Raw genomic sequence first — 18,195 nt, 5'->3', positions numbered from 1 at the left:
GCCATGCTGACCCAGGTCCTACAGCCCCATGCAGGGAGTCGTTCAGACTATTCATTTGTTTTCAGTGTAGTGGGTGACAACTGGTTAAATATGTCCAGCAAGAGAATAAGAAGGGGAGTGGGGAAAAAACAAAAGGGAATGGGCTATCCACCAGCACCTGTAAATATGCCAGTTCAAATGTCTCGTTGCTGGTGTCTTTGGTCCTGCAGGAGATGTGTGTCAGTCAAGAGCTGCTTGCCTGCATGGTATCTTTTCCTTGGCAAGACATATCTGTCACTCTTAAACCAGTTACTTGCTTGGCATCCTGCTCTCTTTCAGAAATAACTGTCACTCAAAAGGCATTTTGTGTGATTGATATTTGTCTGATTAGTTATTAAGCAATACAATCACTTCTTCTGCGGTGACTATTATTGCAGAAGGGAAAATCAACTGCTTTGTTGTATGGTCACTTTCTTTATTTTTTATTTCAGTAAGTATTGCAGGGACTGTTTGGTTTTGGTGCAAATGTGAAGGTGAATAATTAGGCTTTAGGTCAATGGACTTGAACAGCTGTCAGTGTCTATGCAGACATCCTGTACAAATTCTAATTAAAAGGATGCTGTCATAGTGCTAGAGCATTTGGTATAGCAACTCATTACAATCACAACTTAAATAATGGCAAAAGAGATTATTTTGGAACAAGGGAAAGCAGGGTGCTTCTCTGCTAACATCGGAATAAAGGAGATTATCTGTGAGCTGATGAGGAATGGATGTATTAGCAGAGGCGAGAAACTCATTGGCAATGGTGTCATGCAACAGCGTAAAGACACTGATACTGCAAGAAAAGGCAAAAGAGGTAGGGAATCCATGAGATGAGGGGGGAACAATCTGTGTTTCTGCTGTAAAAGGCAATTGTCATTTTGACTTTTGAATTCTAATAGCATTTTGTGCCTAATAGTAATAGATTATCATGCCAGTCTCTGCATCTCACTGAAGTGAAATACTAGGATTACTATGTTTCTTGTTAAAGAGATAAGCAAGACAAAGTGGAAAGAAGATTAAGTACCTTTCCCAGGGATTCACAGCAAATTATTGCAGAGCTGAGAGAAGAACTGGGCATTGAACAATTAGCTGTGAACTGCTTGAGGAGTGTTTTCTCTCTACTGGGGACTTGGTGGACAGGTGAGGAAGAGAGAATGAAGTGTTTGCTCTCTTTTCTTCCCTGGTTGTGTTGGGCTGGAAGACCTGAAACTTGTGGAGAGAATGTGAGCATTGCCAATAGTCAAGCTAGTGGGAGAAGGTGTAGAACACTATTTTACAGCCATTACGCGGCAGGATGCAGCCTGTCTGGATTGATTATGTTTTGCATTCAGCTTGCACTGACAAGAATTTCAGTGCAGGCCACCCTTGTCTGTAAAATATGCAGATGACGGCTATGCTGGGAGAAGCTGCAGTTATATCTGCAAAGAGGGACAGCACCCACCTTCCACCCCGCCATGCTGGAATAACCAGAAAGGTATGAGCCAAGAGAAGAAAATGAGGTTCAGCTTTGAAAAATGCAAGTTCAGTCATCTGCAGACATGCAAGCCCAAAATGCAAATACTCTCAGAGATGTATGAAGCAGCAGAGATCTGAAATAGAGAGGGATGTGATACTGAGCAGTCAGGATTTTGCTGTATGAGACAGCAGAAAACCCATCCAAACTGAAGAAACTTTGGCTCTGTATGCAAAGCCATCAATGATGCATCTTAGCAAGATGGTAATTTATTTCTCTATAGCTCCATTCCTGGGAGTATGGGATTACTCTTTTTGTCTGTTTCCTGTGGATAACAAAAAACGCAAAAAGCCAACAATTTTTCTCCAGAATTGCTCAAAATCAGAAGAGCAGGTGCCACTGAAATGAGATGGGTTGCTAGGACTAGGAGGACAATGTTTGCCTCTGTTTTTCATATTAAAGTTTGAATAGCTGTTGCCTTGGGGTGCCTAAGTGTTACTGAGCAGTCCTGTTGAAGGCAATGAGGACTTGCCTGTGCATAGAGGCATTAGAGGAGGCTTGAATATGCTGTGTAACTGTGGTAAAACCAGGGGACGAACTTGAAGAAGGTAATGGAAAATTAGTTCAAGCATTTTAAAGAAATGAGAGGTACAAAAAGGTCAGAATCAAACCGCTCTGACTCCAGGGTACCAGAGCATGTTAATCTCTGAGGATGTGAAGAACTCTGTGCAGAGCCTGGCAGGTGGGAGGTGTATCAGTCCTACATTGTCATGGCAGCTCACAAAGATTGTCTTTTTCCTCCCTGGGTCCTGCAGTGTCCTGAACCGCACCCCTCCCAGCCTCATCCAGGAGATCATCTTGGTAGATGACTTCAGCTCAGATCGTAAGTATGGACCTATTTCCGTTGCACTTATTTCTTACCTTCTGTTTTTCCTGGTTTTGGTTGCTCTGTTCAGTCCCCCTCCTACAGAGAGATTCCCTCTTGTCTGTATGCAAGAGAAAAAGAACAGGAAGTTTTCCTGTGTTTAGCTTACATCCATGCATGGCAGAGGCCAGAGCCTCTTCACCTTTTTCTCTTTCCATTGGGTCTGTCCTTTCTGTCAACTTGGCAGTTTTGGCCAGGTTGCCAGAGATCTTTGTATAGTTTCAGTATGCATCGTACTGTGAGCTGTTTAGTGCAGATATGTATATAGCAATGGTGCACATGAGCAGAGTGGGAAATTACAAACCAAGAGGGAGCAAGAACACACTATGGAGCCTACAGAAAATTGCTGCCTGTGGTTCTGCAGATAAACTGGGATGAGAATGCCTGCCTCTGAGATAACCAGGTATCCCTGTGGGAGGCCATGGAAGGGTAAATGCTTTTGACAGCACCATACCTTCTCCTGCAGCTTGGCACAGGGATGGAGTGTCATCTGCATGAGTCCACCAGACCTGCAGACTGGAGGCTATGGACTCTTTCCATCTGTACAGTTGCTCTTGCTCCTGGCTGTTGTGTAGTAGTGGTGAGGTGGTGGGGACAGAAGACTTCTTGCTTCTATCATGATATGCACTAGATTCAAGGACAATCCAGTTGTGTGCCACTTATAATAATTGATAATTACTCCTTCAGAACACTTTACAGATAGCTGAGAATGCCCACCTTGACCTGCTGAGGTAAGGAAGCATTGCTCTTACTAAATGCTTATGTAGCTTTGGCAAATTAAAAAATAAATAAAATCTAAAGTGGATGCTGACATTAGGGATTTAAGTTTCTGAGGGCCTGGAAATGTGATTTGGGTAACATCTGAGCTGCGCCCAGCTCAGCTGTTGGAGTTGGGTGCTCCTGAGCACTTCCAACAAATAACCACAAGTGTTCCACATTTAGCACCTAAAAACTCAGTTCTCAATGGCCAAAGTTTCCAGATCAATAGTGATGGATTTTTGGTACCAGAAACTCCGATTTAGGCTCATAGGAAAATAGAAAGATTTTCAAAAAGCTCCATCCCATGACAACTCTCATTTTTTCACTGGCAGCTGGATATGTGTGGGTGCAGCTACTCCTCTGAGGTACCTGCATGGAGGCACTTTAGAACATATTTGAGGTCTGACACTTTGCTTTAATGTCCGTCTCAGTCTCTCCAAAGATACAGAGAGTCTGTCAGCTCTGGCAAGGAGTTACAGTTAGAGTGATGTGCTCCATTAGAGTCATTCACCAGTTAGAGGTGAATGACTTAATGTAGATTCTTATACCTGAAGTTGTGACTTGGCCAAGATGAGTGTTGCCTTCCCTTATAGCAGATGTCCAGCAAAATCTTCATGCTCTGTAATTAAGAACACCTTCCACTTCACTTGGATGATGCAGCAGCTGCCAAGATGCCCACAGTTTTTCAGATTGCCCATATCCTTGAGAATGGAAATGCTTGTGCAGGAACTTGCCAAGAGATGCAATTTGGGTAATAGCCTTTGCATTCTCTCCAGAGCACTCAGTCTGCAGGAGAATGACAGAGGGAAAGGGGGGGGTAGCGAGATATGAAAGGAACACAGAATAAATATGGAAGCTGGGGTGAACTTGGTGGAGTAAGGAAAAGAGCAAGTTAGAAATTGTTATTCCTATGACCTCTGCTAAGGCAGGAATAGAGAGATGATATTTGAGAACTAAAGACTCAGAGCTCATTGGTAAGCTGGGCCAGAGCCAGGAGCTGTTCCTTCCCATCATCTTTCCCGGGCAATGTAAATGTGGGATGCCGCAAGCTGCCAGCACAGCCCTCGGTTAGGCATCCATGTATTAAAGTAATGGTGTCTCCAAGGAAGTGGGTCACATCCCTGTGGTCTTTATCAAACGAATTCAAGCAGAAACTGCCCCCAGAATAAACGGTGGGAAATGCCCCGATGAGCTGTTGAAGGCAGAGAGCAGGTGAGATAACTTGATATGACAGGACATTCTTTTACTTAGCACTGGTGATTTGTAGCCCAGGCTCCCTACAGTCCCTCTGCTTTATCAGTGCTTGGTGCCACATTGCCAGCACATGTCCCATTGTTCTTGTGAAATGCTGAGTTCGGGAGGGCAAAGGCCTGGCTGCTCAGAGTATTGGGAAACACAGGCTCAGCTGTCCGAGGAGGGCAGCAAGCAAGTAGTGCTCTTCTGTGTGCTCTTTAGGCAGCAAGATTAAGGCCATCAGGCTGATTAATGTGACGTTAAGTGAAAGCAGAATTTCCCCTCCTGTGGAGAAGCAGGAAAACAGTTAATTTGAGCTCTCTGTTGAAGCCAAATAATTCATGCATGTGTGCCAAATGTGCGGTTTTTTGCCTTTCCTAAGCTGAGGACTGCCATCTCCTTACCAAGATCCCAAAGGTCAAGTGTCTACGAAACACCCGGCGAGAAGGTGAGTGTGGAAAGCTTTGTAAGTACAAAGATTGTGCAGGTTTTCCCACATGGCCCGGTTTGCTTGCCCGCTGCTTACATGTTGTTTCTTATGGTTACAGCTTGTTTTTCAGTATAAGGATTTGTTATCCTAGTTTGGAGGCTCTGTGGAGGGAGAACCTGGCTTATCAACTCTCAGGCTTCAGGGCTGTCATTTCATACTTCAAGTAATAAGAAGTGGTGTCCAGAGGCCGTGGCTAAAACAACAACTACATTTTCAGATCTTTATAAATTTAGATGCAGATATAAATCCTGTCCTTTCAAACTCAGAGTTTAACAAGCCACCAAGGAGATGTGGAAAAAGGAAAAACAATCACATATATATCATAAAGAGTTACAGTTATGGGAAGTTATTTCTCCTGTATCTCCTATGCGCATAAATGATAACTCTGACTTTCTGAGCTGCTCTTTAGTTTGACTCACATGTGCTGACTTATGTCTAAAATTGCTGGTGCACAGCAGGCCTGGAGCAAGGATCTGGAAGGGGAGACAGGAATCATTGTTTAGTTCACAAAGAACATCTCAGGTAGTGGGATGGCCTGTAAGAAAGTAAGGAGACATCTGAGAGCCAAGTTGACATCTCTGACCACAGGGCAGAATAAAGGACCAACGGGAATAAAGCAGATAAGCAGTAAGAAAGGCAGCAGAGTAGTGCTTGGTCCTACGGAAGTGGTGAGAGGAACAGTAGGGTGCTCTAATGGCAGAGACACTGAGAAGGCAGCAACAAGGTACCAGTGGGGAGGACTGGAAGGGGGTTATCATCACAGCAGGAACCCGATGGAAGCTCAGTGGCATGGACAGAAGTGACAGGCGAAGTCATTGTTGGTGTGCTGCTCTTTTCCTGTGATAGCTGCACACAATATTTTCTCAGAAGGATGCTCAGCTGTTTCCCTTCCTAACCTTCCTGCTCCTCTGTATCCTTTCCTTACTGTAGGGCTGATTCGTTCTCGTGTGCGAGGAGCTGAAGTGGCTGCTGCTGACATCCTCACATTCTTGGACAGTCACTGTGAAGTCAACAGTGAGTGGCTGCAGCCAATGCTTCAAAGAGTAAAAGAGGTGAGCACCATGTCCCTCCCTGGTATGGATGGAGCTGGCCTGCCTTGTGCTGGTGGATCCTCTGCCCTCAGATGCCACCAGCAGTACTGGTGAAGAGAAAGCTTGCCCAGATACTCCTCAGGCGGGCTGTTACAGAGTAAGGTACAGCCCGAGCTAGATGGGCAAGAGATCCTGGGTGGGCTAATATATTCATCTGCCAGTGTGGTGGGGCAGGAGGTGCTGAGTGATAGGATGCAATGGTGAATGCTTGAACCACTGCAGTGCACCAGCAGGTGACATGAGGTACTGTGCTTCCCAGTCGTGTTAACCTGTACATAGGATAGCCACTTTGGCAGCACACACTGTGAAACTTTTCCATGGTTGCCATCTTCCCTCTCGCTGCTGGACCTTCCTGTCTGCCTTGTCACTGCCAAAATCTTTCTTCCATTAGTGCTTCCACTGAGCTGCCAACACATCCCACCTGCATGTAGGCAGCTTCCTAGCACAGAGTAGCTGCCTGTGAGCGCAGGGATGTCCCTTTGCTGGTTCACTTGGCAAAGGATTGATGGGAGGCTGGAAGACTGAAAAGGAGACAAGAATATTGGCAGCTGTCACCCTGATTGTACTGAGGGCTGGAGGGGCAGGCATACAGGTCTGCTGTAAGAGCAGACTGGGGAGAGGTGATGGGAGAAGTCACAGCCATGCTTGCAAGTGGCTGAGATTTATCCTCTCCTCTGAAAGGAAGATGCCATGGATTAATGTGCCCCAGAAGAAGGGGTGGAGGCTTTAATGCCTTGTATTCATGTCTGGTTGGTGTAATATGAAGGAGTGGAAGAAGGTGAAACTTCAGGATTGAAGACTTAAAAGCTTCTGCTTTTTAATCCTGCTCAATAAATCTTCCATGTCAGAAGCCCATAAATGTTTATTTTACTACTGCTCTTTAAGGCAAGCTGCAGAAACACCAGCATAGGGGTCCCTAAGCAGAAAGGACCTCTCTAGTTTCTTCAGGGAATGATCTGAGATGGACTGGAGTTAGCTTGGGTGCTAACTCCAGTATTATTTAGTGAGTAGATTTCAAGTCAGGCTATTTTTGACCCACTTCCTATATTTCTGCTGTGCATCTTTATTCAGCTTTCAGTCTTACACTACCCAATCCTTGTGTCAGCTGGCTGGATCAGTGGCTGGAGCACCAGGTGGGTGCTTGGGGGCTCAGGCTGGGCAGACATACTCCAGCTGTACAGCCATCCCAACATAGAGGGGAATAAGCTGTGACCTAGGACGTGCCATCCTGGCCAAATGTGCTACAGCAGAAGGAACCAAAGCAAAGGTTTTAAAGGTATTAAAGTGAAGGTTTAATAGGAAAGACACAGAGCTGGCAGCTACCCGGTAACAAGATGCTGTTTCTGGCATTGCCAGCTGTTTCATCACGTATATGAGCTATCACAAGACTGTCTTTATTGCCCTGTCTCATGATGTTGAAAAATTGTTATAATCCGAACTCCTACTTACTAAAAGGATTGCAAGGGAAAACTGTAAATTTCTATACCCTTAATGGCAATAAAGTATTCCCAATATCTTCATATTATAATGACTTTTTCAATGTACAATATGATTCTTATGTATGGGGTCTTGATTCATAGTACTAGTTCAGAAGATGCTTTATTAGGGGGTTAATAATTTCGAGGCTGATTATAATTTTATTATCATTATAATAATTTATTAACATTTATTTATCTTCACTATATTATTTTTCATTATTGATGATAATTCAAGGATGGCTGACCAGAAGATATGTTGTCAGTAGATATCAAAAGCAAACACAAAACATCTGGGACAATTATTCATGCTCTGTGACTTGGGCAGGAAGTAAAGAGCTGTTTCTTAGCAGCAGTCCTGGCTTTTGGTGTCCCAGGCTCCATTCCCCACATCCGTGGCATGCAGCTGGCTAGTACTGCCATGTTTGGATGTCTTGGTCATGGATCCCTTGCTCAGCTATGAGAACTGTACTGGAGAAGCCAGACAAAGATTTACATGTGCAGCTTTGTGTTTTCTGATCTCTTGCAGCTTTGCCAGACATTCAAGGAAAACCAGACTCAGTTTTTTTCCCTTTCTTTCTCTCCCTCAGGATTATACCCGGGTGGTGAGTCCAATCATTGATGTTATCAGCCTGGATAATTTTGCCTACCTGGCAGCATCAGCAGACCTAAGGGGAGGTGGGTATAAGGAGTGGCTTCTGTAAGTTAGGCCTGAGGGATGGTGCCTGAAAACTGATGTTCTCTTCATCTTTCCAACAAAACGGAGTGATGGTCTTTCCTTATGGATTCTCTGTCCTCTTTTACCTGCAACTGCAACAGTCTTGCAGTTGTTGTTGTGGTCACCCACACTGACCGGTACTTTTCTTCCTCTTCTATGGCTGAGGATAGCTGCTCTGCTGCTTGCCTCCTAAAGGCTACTTGTTCTGTGGCTACCCTTAGCACCAGTATAGTGTTAGTGACTGTGCTGTGCTCAACTATCCACCACAAGCCAACTATAAATAAACTATAATCTTGAAAGATGTGATGCATACCGTGATCTGCAGGCCTTTCTTTGCAGAAGACGTAATGTCCCACATTGAAGGAGGCTTTGATTAAAGCCTCACGACTTTGGCAGACAGAGAGGTGTTAAGGCAGATTGGCCAAAATGCGATTGCATCTCACACTGACAACACCCTTCTGAAGATGTGGAGTGGAATTGAGCAGAGATTTATAATGCTAAGGGATGCCAGACAGAAGCTGGTGAATTCTATGTTAGGGTAGACTCTTGCCATTTTGGGTAGACTGTGAGGGAGGTCAGGAAAGCAAAGTAGGGATGGCCTGTGATGTAAAGGTGGGGACTATTGCTGAAGCTAGTAGAAAAACAATAACCAAAATCTATTTGATGGGTTTTTTTGCTTCTCAGGGTTTGACTGGAGCCTTCACTTTAAGTGGGAGCAGATTCCTATAGAGCAGAAGATGTCCAGGACAGACCCAACTCAGTCTATAAGGTAGCTGACGCTGGACAGTGTGCAGACCTCCAAATGCTTTTACTAAGTCTTTACCTGCATGGCAAGGAGTGCACAGGGATTGCCTTGCTGAGGACAGAATGCCACAGTGTTCTCTTGATGTCGACAAACTCTTCATGTTGTTTTCTGAATGTATTGAGGTGTATATCCTAATTCTGAGCATATTACTCTCTGAATATTGTAAGAAAGCAATTATATACTATCCTAGGCTTGCAGGTGTGCCACCTCTTCAAGACACCGCTTCTATATGTTGGTTTTTGTGGTCTCATTCACTCAACAGTCTGAATGCCTCAGAAATCCCTTTGGGAGCTTTTAATTACCTCCATCTTCCAGGTGAAGAATTAAGGAATGAAGCAGCTAAACAGTCACCCAGCAAGTGTAAAGCAGACCTGGCAACTGAATCTTGCTTAGTAATTTGGGTACAGAATTTTTCCCTTCCTCCCCTAAAATATGCATGTCCATGGACAAAAGAGATTCTGTTGGCTGAACAGTTATTGCCAGCTTGGCTGCGGTGTATGTGGCTCTCAGGAATGTAGAATGTGACCAATCCTGATATAGAAAGTTAGTGTTTGTCTGTATAGGCAGACAGATCCCTGTTTGTAGCATAAAAGTATCATTCCTCTTTGTAGTTTGCGACCCTCTGTTTTGTACTCCAGAAGCAACCAGCTTGCTAACAGAAGAGCAGTAACGTGCAGCAGTGACTCTCACACTGTGTCTAGTAGATGAACACAGTCATGAGACAGTGCTGCTGCCATTTCTTCACGCTGTGCGTATTTGTATAAGTGCAAAGGACGCAGCGTCACTTATGTAGTGCTTGCAGGACCATGCAACAAAGGCAGGAGAGTGAGGGGGGTCTCAGAAGCCTGCTGCAGGTTCACGTCCCAGCTCTACTATTTTCCTTTTTTAAATGAGATACGATTTGTCAGGCCTGGACAAATTGCCCCCTCTTTCAAATGAAAATGGTGGTGCCACATATATTTGTGATTATTTTGTATGGGCATTTGTTTTCTTTTCCAGAACCCCTGTCATAGCAGGAGGAATCTTTGTGATTGACAAGTCCTGGTTTAACCACCTGGGAAAATATGATACTCAAATGGACATCTGGGGAGGAGAAAATTTTGGTAAGTTTAGGATGTTTCAGGGGAATGACACACTAATGTAGAACCACTTCCCAGTCTTCATCGCCTACCAGAACCTTCCTTTTAAGCAATCTGATCTGTATGTTGGTGTAAGGCTAGGGACATGGTCAGGTAACCCCTATGTTGGTCAGAATTCTACCGCTGTCAGCTTCAACCAAAGTGAACGGGACATAGCTTTTTGTGATTAGGGCTATCACTCTCCTACAGGCATATGCACTGGTGTTTCCACAGTATGGGTATGAAACAGGAACCTCCTGTTATTTAAATTGTTGCTTGTTTTTGGAGAGTATTCCTCCAGTTCTGCACTTGACAGTCTGTGTTGTCTCAGCTCTGAAGTAGACGGTCACTCATATGTTCTCTTCTTACTCCTGCTCCTCTTTCCCAGATAAGTCTGTGTTGCTCTCCCAGCTTGATAGGTCAGAAGGATATTTTTTCCTAGTAAAACAAGGCTTTCTATAAGTGGAATTCAGGTACAAAAAAATTCCAAATGCAAATATTTTGAAGCAGGTTAGGGCATCACAAGCATCTGAGGAATTCAGAGGCCTAAAGTAGTCTGTACACTGAAGTGCTGTTATCTTAGAGGGCATGGTGCTTTAGCCCATCTCCTTGCACTTAATTCCAGGCACAGGTATTCCATTTATCTTTCTTTGCCTGGTGTGAAGGGATGCTGCAATGTCACTAGGTGTTAGTGACAAAAGGAAGAAGAGTATTAAAAATAAGTTCATGGATACTTCAAGTATTCTGTGCATTCATTTAGAAATGATGCAAGTGGAGCTGAAGGGATAAAAGCCTGTTGACTGTTTTGCAGTCAACTTAAATAGACTTTTCTGTAGCTAACACTGCCCCCCAAAAAATCTGTTTTTACAACTTCCATAAATGTCACAGATTTGTAAATAAAACCCTTTAAAGAAGAATTATATGCTGTTTCCTAGCACCTGAGGGACCAATTAGAAAGAAAGAAATAGTCAAGTAGAGGGAACTTTAGTGTCTCTGAATACAGCTGGGAGAGCTGCCTCTTTCTGAAATCCTCTCTGAAACCAGGAATGTTTTTGGCTGATAACAGAATATCAAGGCACTACTTTTTAAAAACAAAATATCTAATAATGAGTGGCTGTGTTCTCTGCTTTCTGAGGTCTTACTTCAGGTTATGATAGTCATGATTTTTAACAGAGGTATGAAATGGGGCTGGCACTGGGATCTCAGCAGTGCTGGTAGCATCAGCCAAGCACTGTAGGCAGAAGTCAGAGGCATCCTTTACCAACAATGAAGATCCTCTCTCCTGACCCTCAAACTCCTCTGCACAGCCAAACTCAGCTTCATGTTGTCACTCATCCTACTCCAGCTGCAGAGCCAGACATTAACCATCCTGCCAGCCTCTGAGCTGCAACTGTGTAAAAGCTGTAAAGAATGGAGAAGAATATTTCTTCATGCTTCTGGCTGTCTGCTTCTGCCCACGTGGGAGCCCAGCCTTGCTGTCTGGTGTGCATGTCAGTATCTTGATGCTAAGCAGAGCTCTCTGCCGTAAGTGGCAGTAAATTACCTGCACACCCACAGCCCTTCTTGCAGGTAAAGCTGCTTAAAACCTCCACAGAATTGCCTCCTTCTCCTTCAAATTGCTCTCTCAAAGCCTGGCAGCGGCAGGGCCAGGCTGTGTGGGACTGGCTTCCCAGTTTTGCCTTGAGAGGTTTCCTTGTAAATTTGTTGTCCCCTATCCTATCCTGTACCTCCACTCTTCACTTAAGGAGGGCAAAGCTAAGTGCACAATGCTGTTTCATGTGGCCTGTCCATGAGGTGCATTGCCTCACCACCACTGTGATGAGGGATATGGGAAGGTATTTTAAAAGCAAAGCAGACTACTTTTCCTTTTTAAAGCTAACTTTTGTTCAGCTCTTCAGCATAATGTGGGGCAACAAATCGACCAGTGGCTTTTACATCAGGCCTGTTGCTGTTGCACATAAGAGGGGTAGAAACCAACCTGTATTTAACAACAAAAAGTACTAATCTTTGTAGTATTCAGAATGATTAATTGACCCGTTGGGAAAAAAAAAAAAAAAAAGCCAGTTTTCCATATTTAACTGAAAACTAGGTTTTGTTATGAAGTAAAAATGTCAATCATGATCTGAAACAGTAGTTTTGCTACAAATTACAATTTTGAGGGGAAAGAAAGTGTTTGAATAAGGTCACCATTTGCGAATGAGGTGGGAGGGTGGTTCTGACTAATTTGGGTGGGTGAGATGGGCCACTCCCTGCCCACAAAGGCTATTTTTTAATCAGCTTCTTCTTTGAAACTTTTTTCCATGAGGAAACAGGATAATCATCACCATCATCATCATGATAAGAGAATGTATGGCTAGGGCACAGAGCCCAACAAGCTCTGCACATACTGCAGATACACAGAAATGATCCAGCCACAATTACCAGATGCTTAAATGTCCTTCCAGCTGGGTGTGAGCTGATAAACCCTTTTTTTTTTTTAACTGTGATGGGGAAAAGCCACAGTGATTAAGTCATTTAAAGCACATATGGACTAGGTCATGTCCTGGAAAATACACAGCGAGAAGTTCTCCTATGCTTTCCATCAGCAGATAGATGGAAGTCCTTAATAAGCTATGTTTGATCTCCATTTTCTCTTCTGCATTCTTTTGCCCCTTCTTTAAAGTTTTTCATCATTTGCAAACCTGGACACGCGGTCTGTCTGTATGCCTAAAATGCCAACATAGCATGAAGAATCCTCCCTTGAGAAATGGACTCACTTTAAGTTACACATGCTAGATTGAGAGTTTTGTTTTTGTTTTAGGCTGGAGTGAGTCAGAACCTCATTCCAGGAGGGCAGATGCCAGCTGGACACACTTCCAGACAGAAACTCATATCTTGGCCTTTTTTTGTTGTTTTTAAAGCCCTTCCTCTCTCAGAAGCCTGAACTGTCTGTTGAAAAGAGGCTGAAAATAATAAGCTCTAGGAAAGAGTCAGAAAGAGACTGACTAGTAGGAGCTAGTAAGAAATGGCATAAAATAATCTAATAAAATGTTTTTTTTACTTCGAAGCTATTTTGAATACACCATCTTCTCCCCCCTCCCCCCCCCCCCAAAAAAAAAAAAAAAAAAAATAAATGCACTGTTTAAACGACCTTTCCCAAGAGCTAGAGAGGAAAGCTATGGGGAAAGGCGAAAGTTGGGAAGATGTGAGTGTGTGTACATGCTTTGAAACAGTCATTAGAGCTGGATGCATAATTTCTTTTTAATTTCAAAACATCAGAGCCCCATAATTCAGGCATTACTGGAGGGAGATCCCAACTGAGTGAAGTTTTTGAAGTAATCAGTTTACACAATCTGAAACTATTTTGGTAAGGACTAGCAAACTACACAGGTAATTTTCATTTTCCTTCTTCTTTCTTCTCTTCTCACCACCACATGAAACACAAAGTGCGAAAGTCCCTCCGGTATGGCAGTGATTAAACTTGCAAGGACAGTGTATAAGCTTGAGCGAGGTCACATCTCTTCTCTGATGCAAATAAGCACCTGTACATCAAAGTTCTTCTAATCCTTTAACAAAACCTTACATTTAGCTTCAGGACCAGCTGATGCAAATAAGCACCTGTACATCAAAGTTCTTCTAATCCTTTAACAAAACCTTACATTTAGCTTCAGGACCAGCTGGATTTCTTCAAGTAGCAGGATTCTCTCTGTATTTTTATAGTCACACTATTATCAGCAACCACAAGGACCTGGTCAAAGGGTCTCACTGAAATGCCCAGGGGACCAAATTGAAAAGCAGGACTGGAGAAGGCTAGGAAGTGTCTGAGCCACAAGGGTTGCCTCCATTTGATCAAAGGAAGGACAGTTTTTTCCATTCTTACCATGCCATTGCTTTTCCTGGTTTTGCTGTTGGAGGTAATACATCTAGATCAGAGGGGCAAGGTTTTCAGGCACGCTACTGAATTGCTCTTCTTGGAAATGCTGCCCATCTGCAGCTGTGTGACTCTTGGGATCTCTTCCAGAGCTATCTTTCCGAGTGTGGATGTGCGGTGGCAGCTTGGAGATTGTTCCCTGCAGTCGAGTGGGCCACGTGTTCAGGAAGCGCCATCCCTATGACTTCCCAGAGGGAAATGCATTGACTTACATCAAGTAGGTGTTGGGTAGTTCCTGGTAGCAGCCAGGTCATCTAAATGTTGGTCATGTCTAAATAAGCCTGAATTCTTTGTTGTCTTTCTGCCTGATGACAGAGGAGAACAGCTCATGGCTGAGCATCTCAAGGGAATCATGACTTGCTGTTTCCTGTGAACAAAGACTGTTCCCTTCTCTGTTGTTTGTATTAGTGCATCTGGCTCTTCCTCAGCCTGCAATGGAGGCGGGGGAGCAGTAGCTCAGAGAGAGAACCTGGCCATTTGTAGATATTGCCCTACGACATGTCCCTGTGTACCAGCAGTCATCTCTGTTGTCTCTGAGGTGCTTTTGAGTCCAGAGATCTTACTGAGCTGCATGTGCTCTGAGGCAAGCCCTAAGGACAACTTCCACTGCAGGACAGGTGGGAAAAGAAAAAAGATGAGACTAAGTGCTTCAGAATGAGGGCAGCTGAGCACTGGTGTATGGCCCTAGAGAGGTAGTGAAATCTGCATTCATGGAGATTTCAAAAGCTGACCTGTCGAGACCCTGAACAACCTGAATTTAGTCTGCTTTGGGCAGGAGGCTGGACCAAGTGATACCTAAAGATGCTTTCCAAGCTGAATTATTCTATAGCATTATGCTAATCTGAGGAAAAGGATACTGTAAAGCAGGGTGATGGTGACCCTCACTCCAGGTGTCTCTGCAGAGGAAGTATGTGTGAAAAAAATCATGGTAAGCTACGACTTAAAATTTTAACTTCTGAAACGAAGCAGCCTTGCAAGGCTTTGTGGACTTAACACATTCAGCCTATATCCATCTGTGCTGCCTGCTGGTTTTCCTGTGGGACTGTCCCACACTCCCTCCTGACAGACAGGCCTTGGTTCTGCCCCACCCAGTGCTTGCTCGCAGGGAGGACAGGATCTCCAGCAGCACTCAGCAAAGCATCTCCTCATCCCCTTGCAGGAACACCAAGCGCACAGCAGAGGTATGGATGGATGAATACAAGCAGTACTACTATGAGGCTCGGCCATCTGCCATTGGGAAGTCATTTGGAAGGTAAGCTGCCCCCAAATCTTGGTTGGAGGGCTCTAGTAAGCCCCATTGCTAGCAAGAAATAAAGTTTGGATCTTCTCTGGGGCTAAGTGTGGAGAATAGAGATGCTCTGAATGGCTAGATTGCCAAGGAGGTTGCAGCTTGAGTGTCTGGCTAGCAAAGTTTACTTCTAATTCACTTTATTTTCCCCCCACTGACGCTGCCAGACATTTTAAGTAGATAGACAAGAATATTTTCTAGCACAGTATGCAGCTGCCCTGAAAATGTGAGCTATGCAGTTACTGGAGCTTGATCCAAAGTTCCTGTGCAGATGCAGAACCCCAAGACAAGCACGGCTAGCTGGAACATGGGGCAGGTTGCACTTGGCACACTCCCCTCTTTGGTGGTGGATGGTTTGTAGGGCAGGAGAGAACATGGCCCATGGTGGGACATCTCATTTAGGAACACAACCTGGTTGTAACTTGTCTTTATCACCTTCTGAATCCACTTCTGTATAGAATTGTGTTCTTTACAGCACCTTCACTATAGCTGTCTCCAGGCCATGTGGGATTTGCTGTTATGGGCTTAAGCATTCTTTGTGACATTCTTTGTATCAATCAGCGATTGACACCAAGACCTGGGATGAGGGGGGATCTTGCCCTCTGTGCTAACAAACCCCTATGACTCCCAAATCAATGTAAAAAGTCCCAGAAGTGGTCTGCATCTGTGGGTTCTATCTGTCAATGAGTAAGTGACTATTTTATCAGTGTAAGGACTTGGCAAATGTGGTTGTATCTCAAATATGTAGCTATGTGCACTGGGTAATGATGCATCTCCTACTTATTTGATGACAAGCAGGTTTGGTCTGACCTACACACTTTTTTGTTGTACATTGTGCTTTATTATCATGATGCATTACATATTTTTTGTACAAATAGCTTTGCCTACCTAATTTATCTGTCCTTGAGCTGACTGCAGCAGGTGGACTGGGGCCAAAACACAAGTAACCCTGCTGCTTGTGAAGGAAATATTGCATATTGGACATGGATAATATGTGTTTTAGGGCCAAAACCTGAATATGTAGTTCACACAGACAGCAGTAACAGCCCTATGAACCTGCATTAAATCTAGATTTTAGAAATCAGATGCCTCTGACACCATCACTGTCAGCTGTGCCTAAAGTGGACCCTTCTTCCCCACAATTTTTATGAGAATATAAGATCTAAGAACATTCTTCTGAGGTATGGGCAGTACAGTGGCCTCTCTGGGCTGAGGATGACAAGAAGCATGGGTACAGTTAAAAGTCCTTCCCAACACACAAATGTAGTGTTATAGTTTGAAGAGGAGAGTCCCTAGTGTCACTGCTCAGTAAGACAGCTTATGGGAAGCCCTTTTTGTCAGCCAACTAAAGCCAAGCAAATCAGCAGTGGGAGGACTGCTGCAGCAGACAGTTACTGAGATGTGGAGTTAATTTCCATTTATACTCCTACCTTTTCCCAAAACTGCTTAGGAGCAAATAATGATGTTCTTTAGGTCTGAAACCCAATCTGAGCCTAGAGCTGCTGCCACGACCTAGAGATGTGCTCTAGCATACACAGGCAAACTGTTGGTATATACCTGAGCACAAACACTTTCTAGGCCTTTTCAGGAACTGATTGCTGTGCAAGTTTCATGGTATACCTACCACTCAGAGGCCGAAATGCTTTCCTGGTCCTACAGTAGTTTTGTAGGACCTGGGGCTTACCATCATTCTGAGCCAATGGAAGTGCAAGAATTGTTCTCTGAAGGTGTTTGTCTTCCATTTCTATTTCCTGCCATTTGCCTCTCTCCTCCTTTTCACCTCAGGTCACTGCTAGTGCTCTGAACCCAGCAACAACAACGTGGGAGGATGAGTAATGGGAAAAAGTTGTATAGTCTCCCTCAAACCTCCTGGCCAATCTTCATTGTTCCCCTCCCTCGTGTTCACTACCTTATCCTCAACAACCTGCCTGTGTTTCCAGTGTTGCAGACCGAGTGGAGCAGCGTCGCAAACTGAACTGTAAATCCTTCCAGTGGTATCTGGAGAACGTCTACCCAGAGCTCAAGTGAGTCACTTCTCTGCTTGTAGAAATCTCTGAAGGAACTAGGAGGTGGGTCACAATGAGAAGATGAGCCTTGGTGGCAGCGGGCAAAAGAGAGACTTATGCTTGGAAAAGGTTTTCATCTATTATTCCTTTTGGTGAGAAACCTGTGATTTTATGGCTTGTATCATCACAACAACCCTGCAAAAGGTTTGTTGATCCTTACTACTGGGAGCCCTCTGCTCTGCCCCACACAGCTGTCCCCCAAAGATGTGCAACAGTGGTTTTTTCAGAGGTGTGGGGTATGGACAAGTAGCAGAGCATTACATCCCTCCCAGATAAGGCTTTGTCTCTGCTTTTTGAGTGCTCTGCCTGGAGGTAGTTGAGCCAAGCAGAGCCGGACAGCCTCAGTGCAGAGGTGCGGGTGGTTCAGAGGACACTGTGGTGGATACCAGAACCAGCTGGGCTTCCCCTGCCCCAGGTCAGGATGCAGTAGTGTTGTGTCATTGCTCTGCTGGGAGGTAGCCTGGGTAGAGCTGTGTTGTTAGCCCTTGCTAGTTAACACACCCTGGCAATGCATCTTTACATCTCAGTCTGTAACGAACGTGGGTTGAGGCTAAAACATTCAGCTGTAGTCTGGCCTAGACAGATCTTTCCTCTATTGCCACCAATGAGATAGTGAATATGTGCTAGCACTGGGGGAGGAAGACTCTAGAAGGAAGCAGAAACAGGATAAAGCAGTGTGGATATGGCTTCTTACTGGCAATGGCCTCTGTCAGAAGAGACATCCCACTAAATTGCTTGGGGTATACCTAAAGATGCTGTTATGCTGTTTAAAACAAAATGGTACCAGCCCTTTGACCAAGTTGTCCTTTGACTTTTGCCTCCTCCAGACATTTCCAGGGGACA

General features: G+C 44.4%; 1 protein-coding gene across 3 annotated transcripts in view; it reads left to right on the top strand.

The window, feature by feature from the left end:
• Nucleotides 1–18,195, top strand: part of GALNT16 (polypeptide N-acetylgalactosaminyltransferase 16) — a 71,560-nt gene that overhangs the window by 41,801 nt on the left and 11,564 nt on the right. For all 3 annotated transcript variants that reach the window (XM_057420052.1, XM_057420051.1, XM_057420053.1), the window contains exons 4-12: nt 2,290–2,357; nt 4,774–4,839; nt 5,812–5,933; nt 8,038–8,125; nt 8,850–8,934; nt 9,970–10,073; nt 14,089–14,215; nt 15,158–15,250; nt 17,227–17,310. In XM_057420052.1, the coding sequence (XP_057276035.1) occupies nt 2,290–2,357; nt 4,774–4,839; nt 5,812–5,933; nt 8,038–8,125; nt 8,850–8,934; nt 9,970–10,073; nt 14,089–14,215; nt 15,158–15,250; nt 17,227–17,310 (837 nt within the window). The remainder of the gene's footprint in view (nt 1–2,289; nt 2,358–4,773; nt 4,840–5,811; nt 5,934–8,037; nt 8,126–8,849; nt 8,935–9,969; nt 10,074–14,088; nt 14,216–15,157; nt 15,251–17,226; nt 17,311–18,195) is intronic.

This window comes from Pezoporus wallicus, unplaced genomic scaffold (assembly GCF_028554395.1).
Source record: "Pezoporus wallicus isolate ANWC-B61680 ecotype Strahan unplaced genomic scaffold, APGP_CSIRO_Pwel_v1 contig_5418, whole genome shotgun sequence".
NCBI classification, from domain to species: domain Eukaryota; kingdom Metazoa; phylum Chordata; class Aves; order Psittaciformes; family Psittacidae; genus Pezoporus; species Pezoporus wallicus.
The sequence above is the reverse complement of the archived record's forward strand: the minus strand, read 5'-3'. Positions and strand labels throughout refer to the sequence as shown.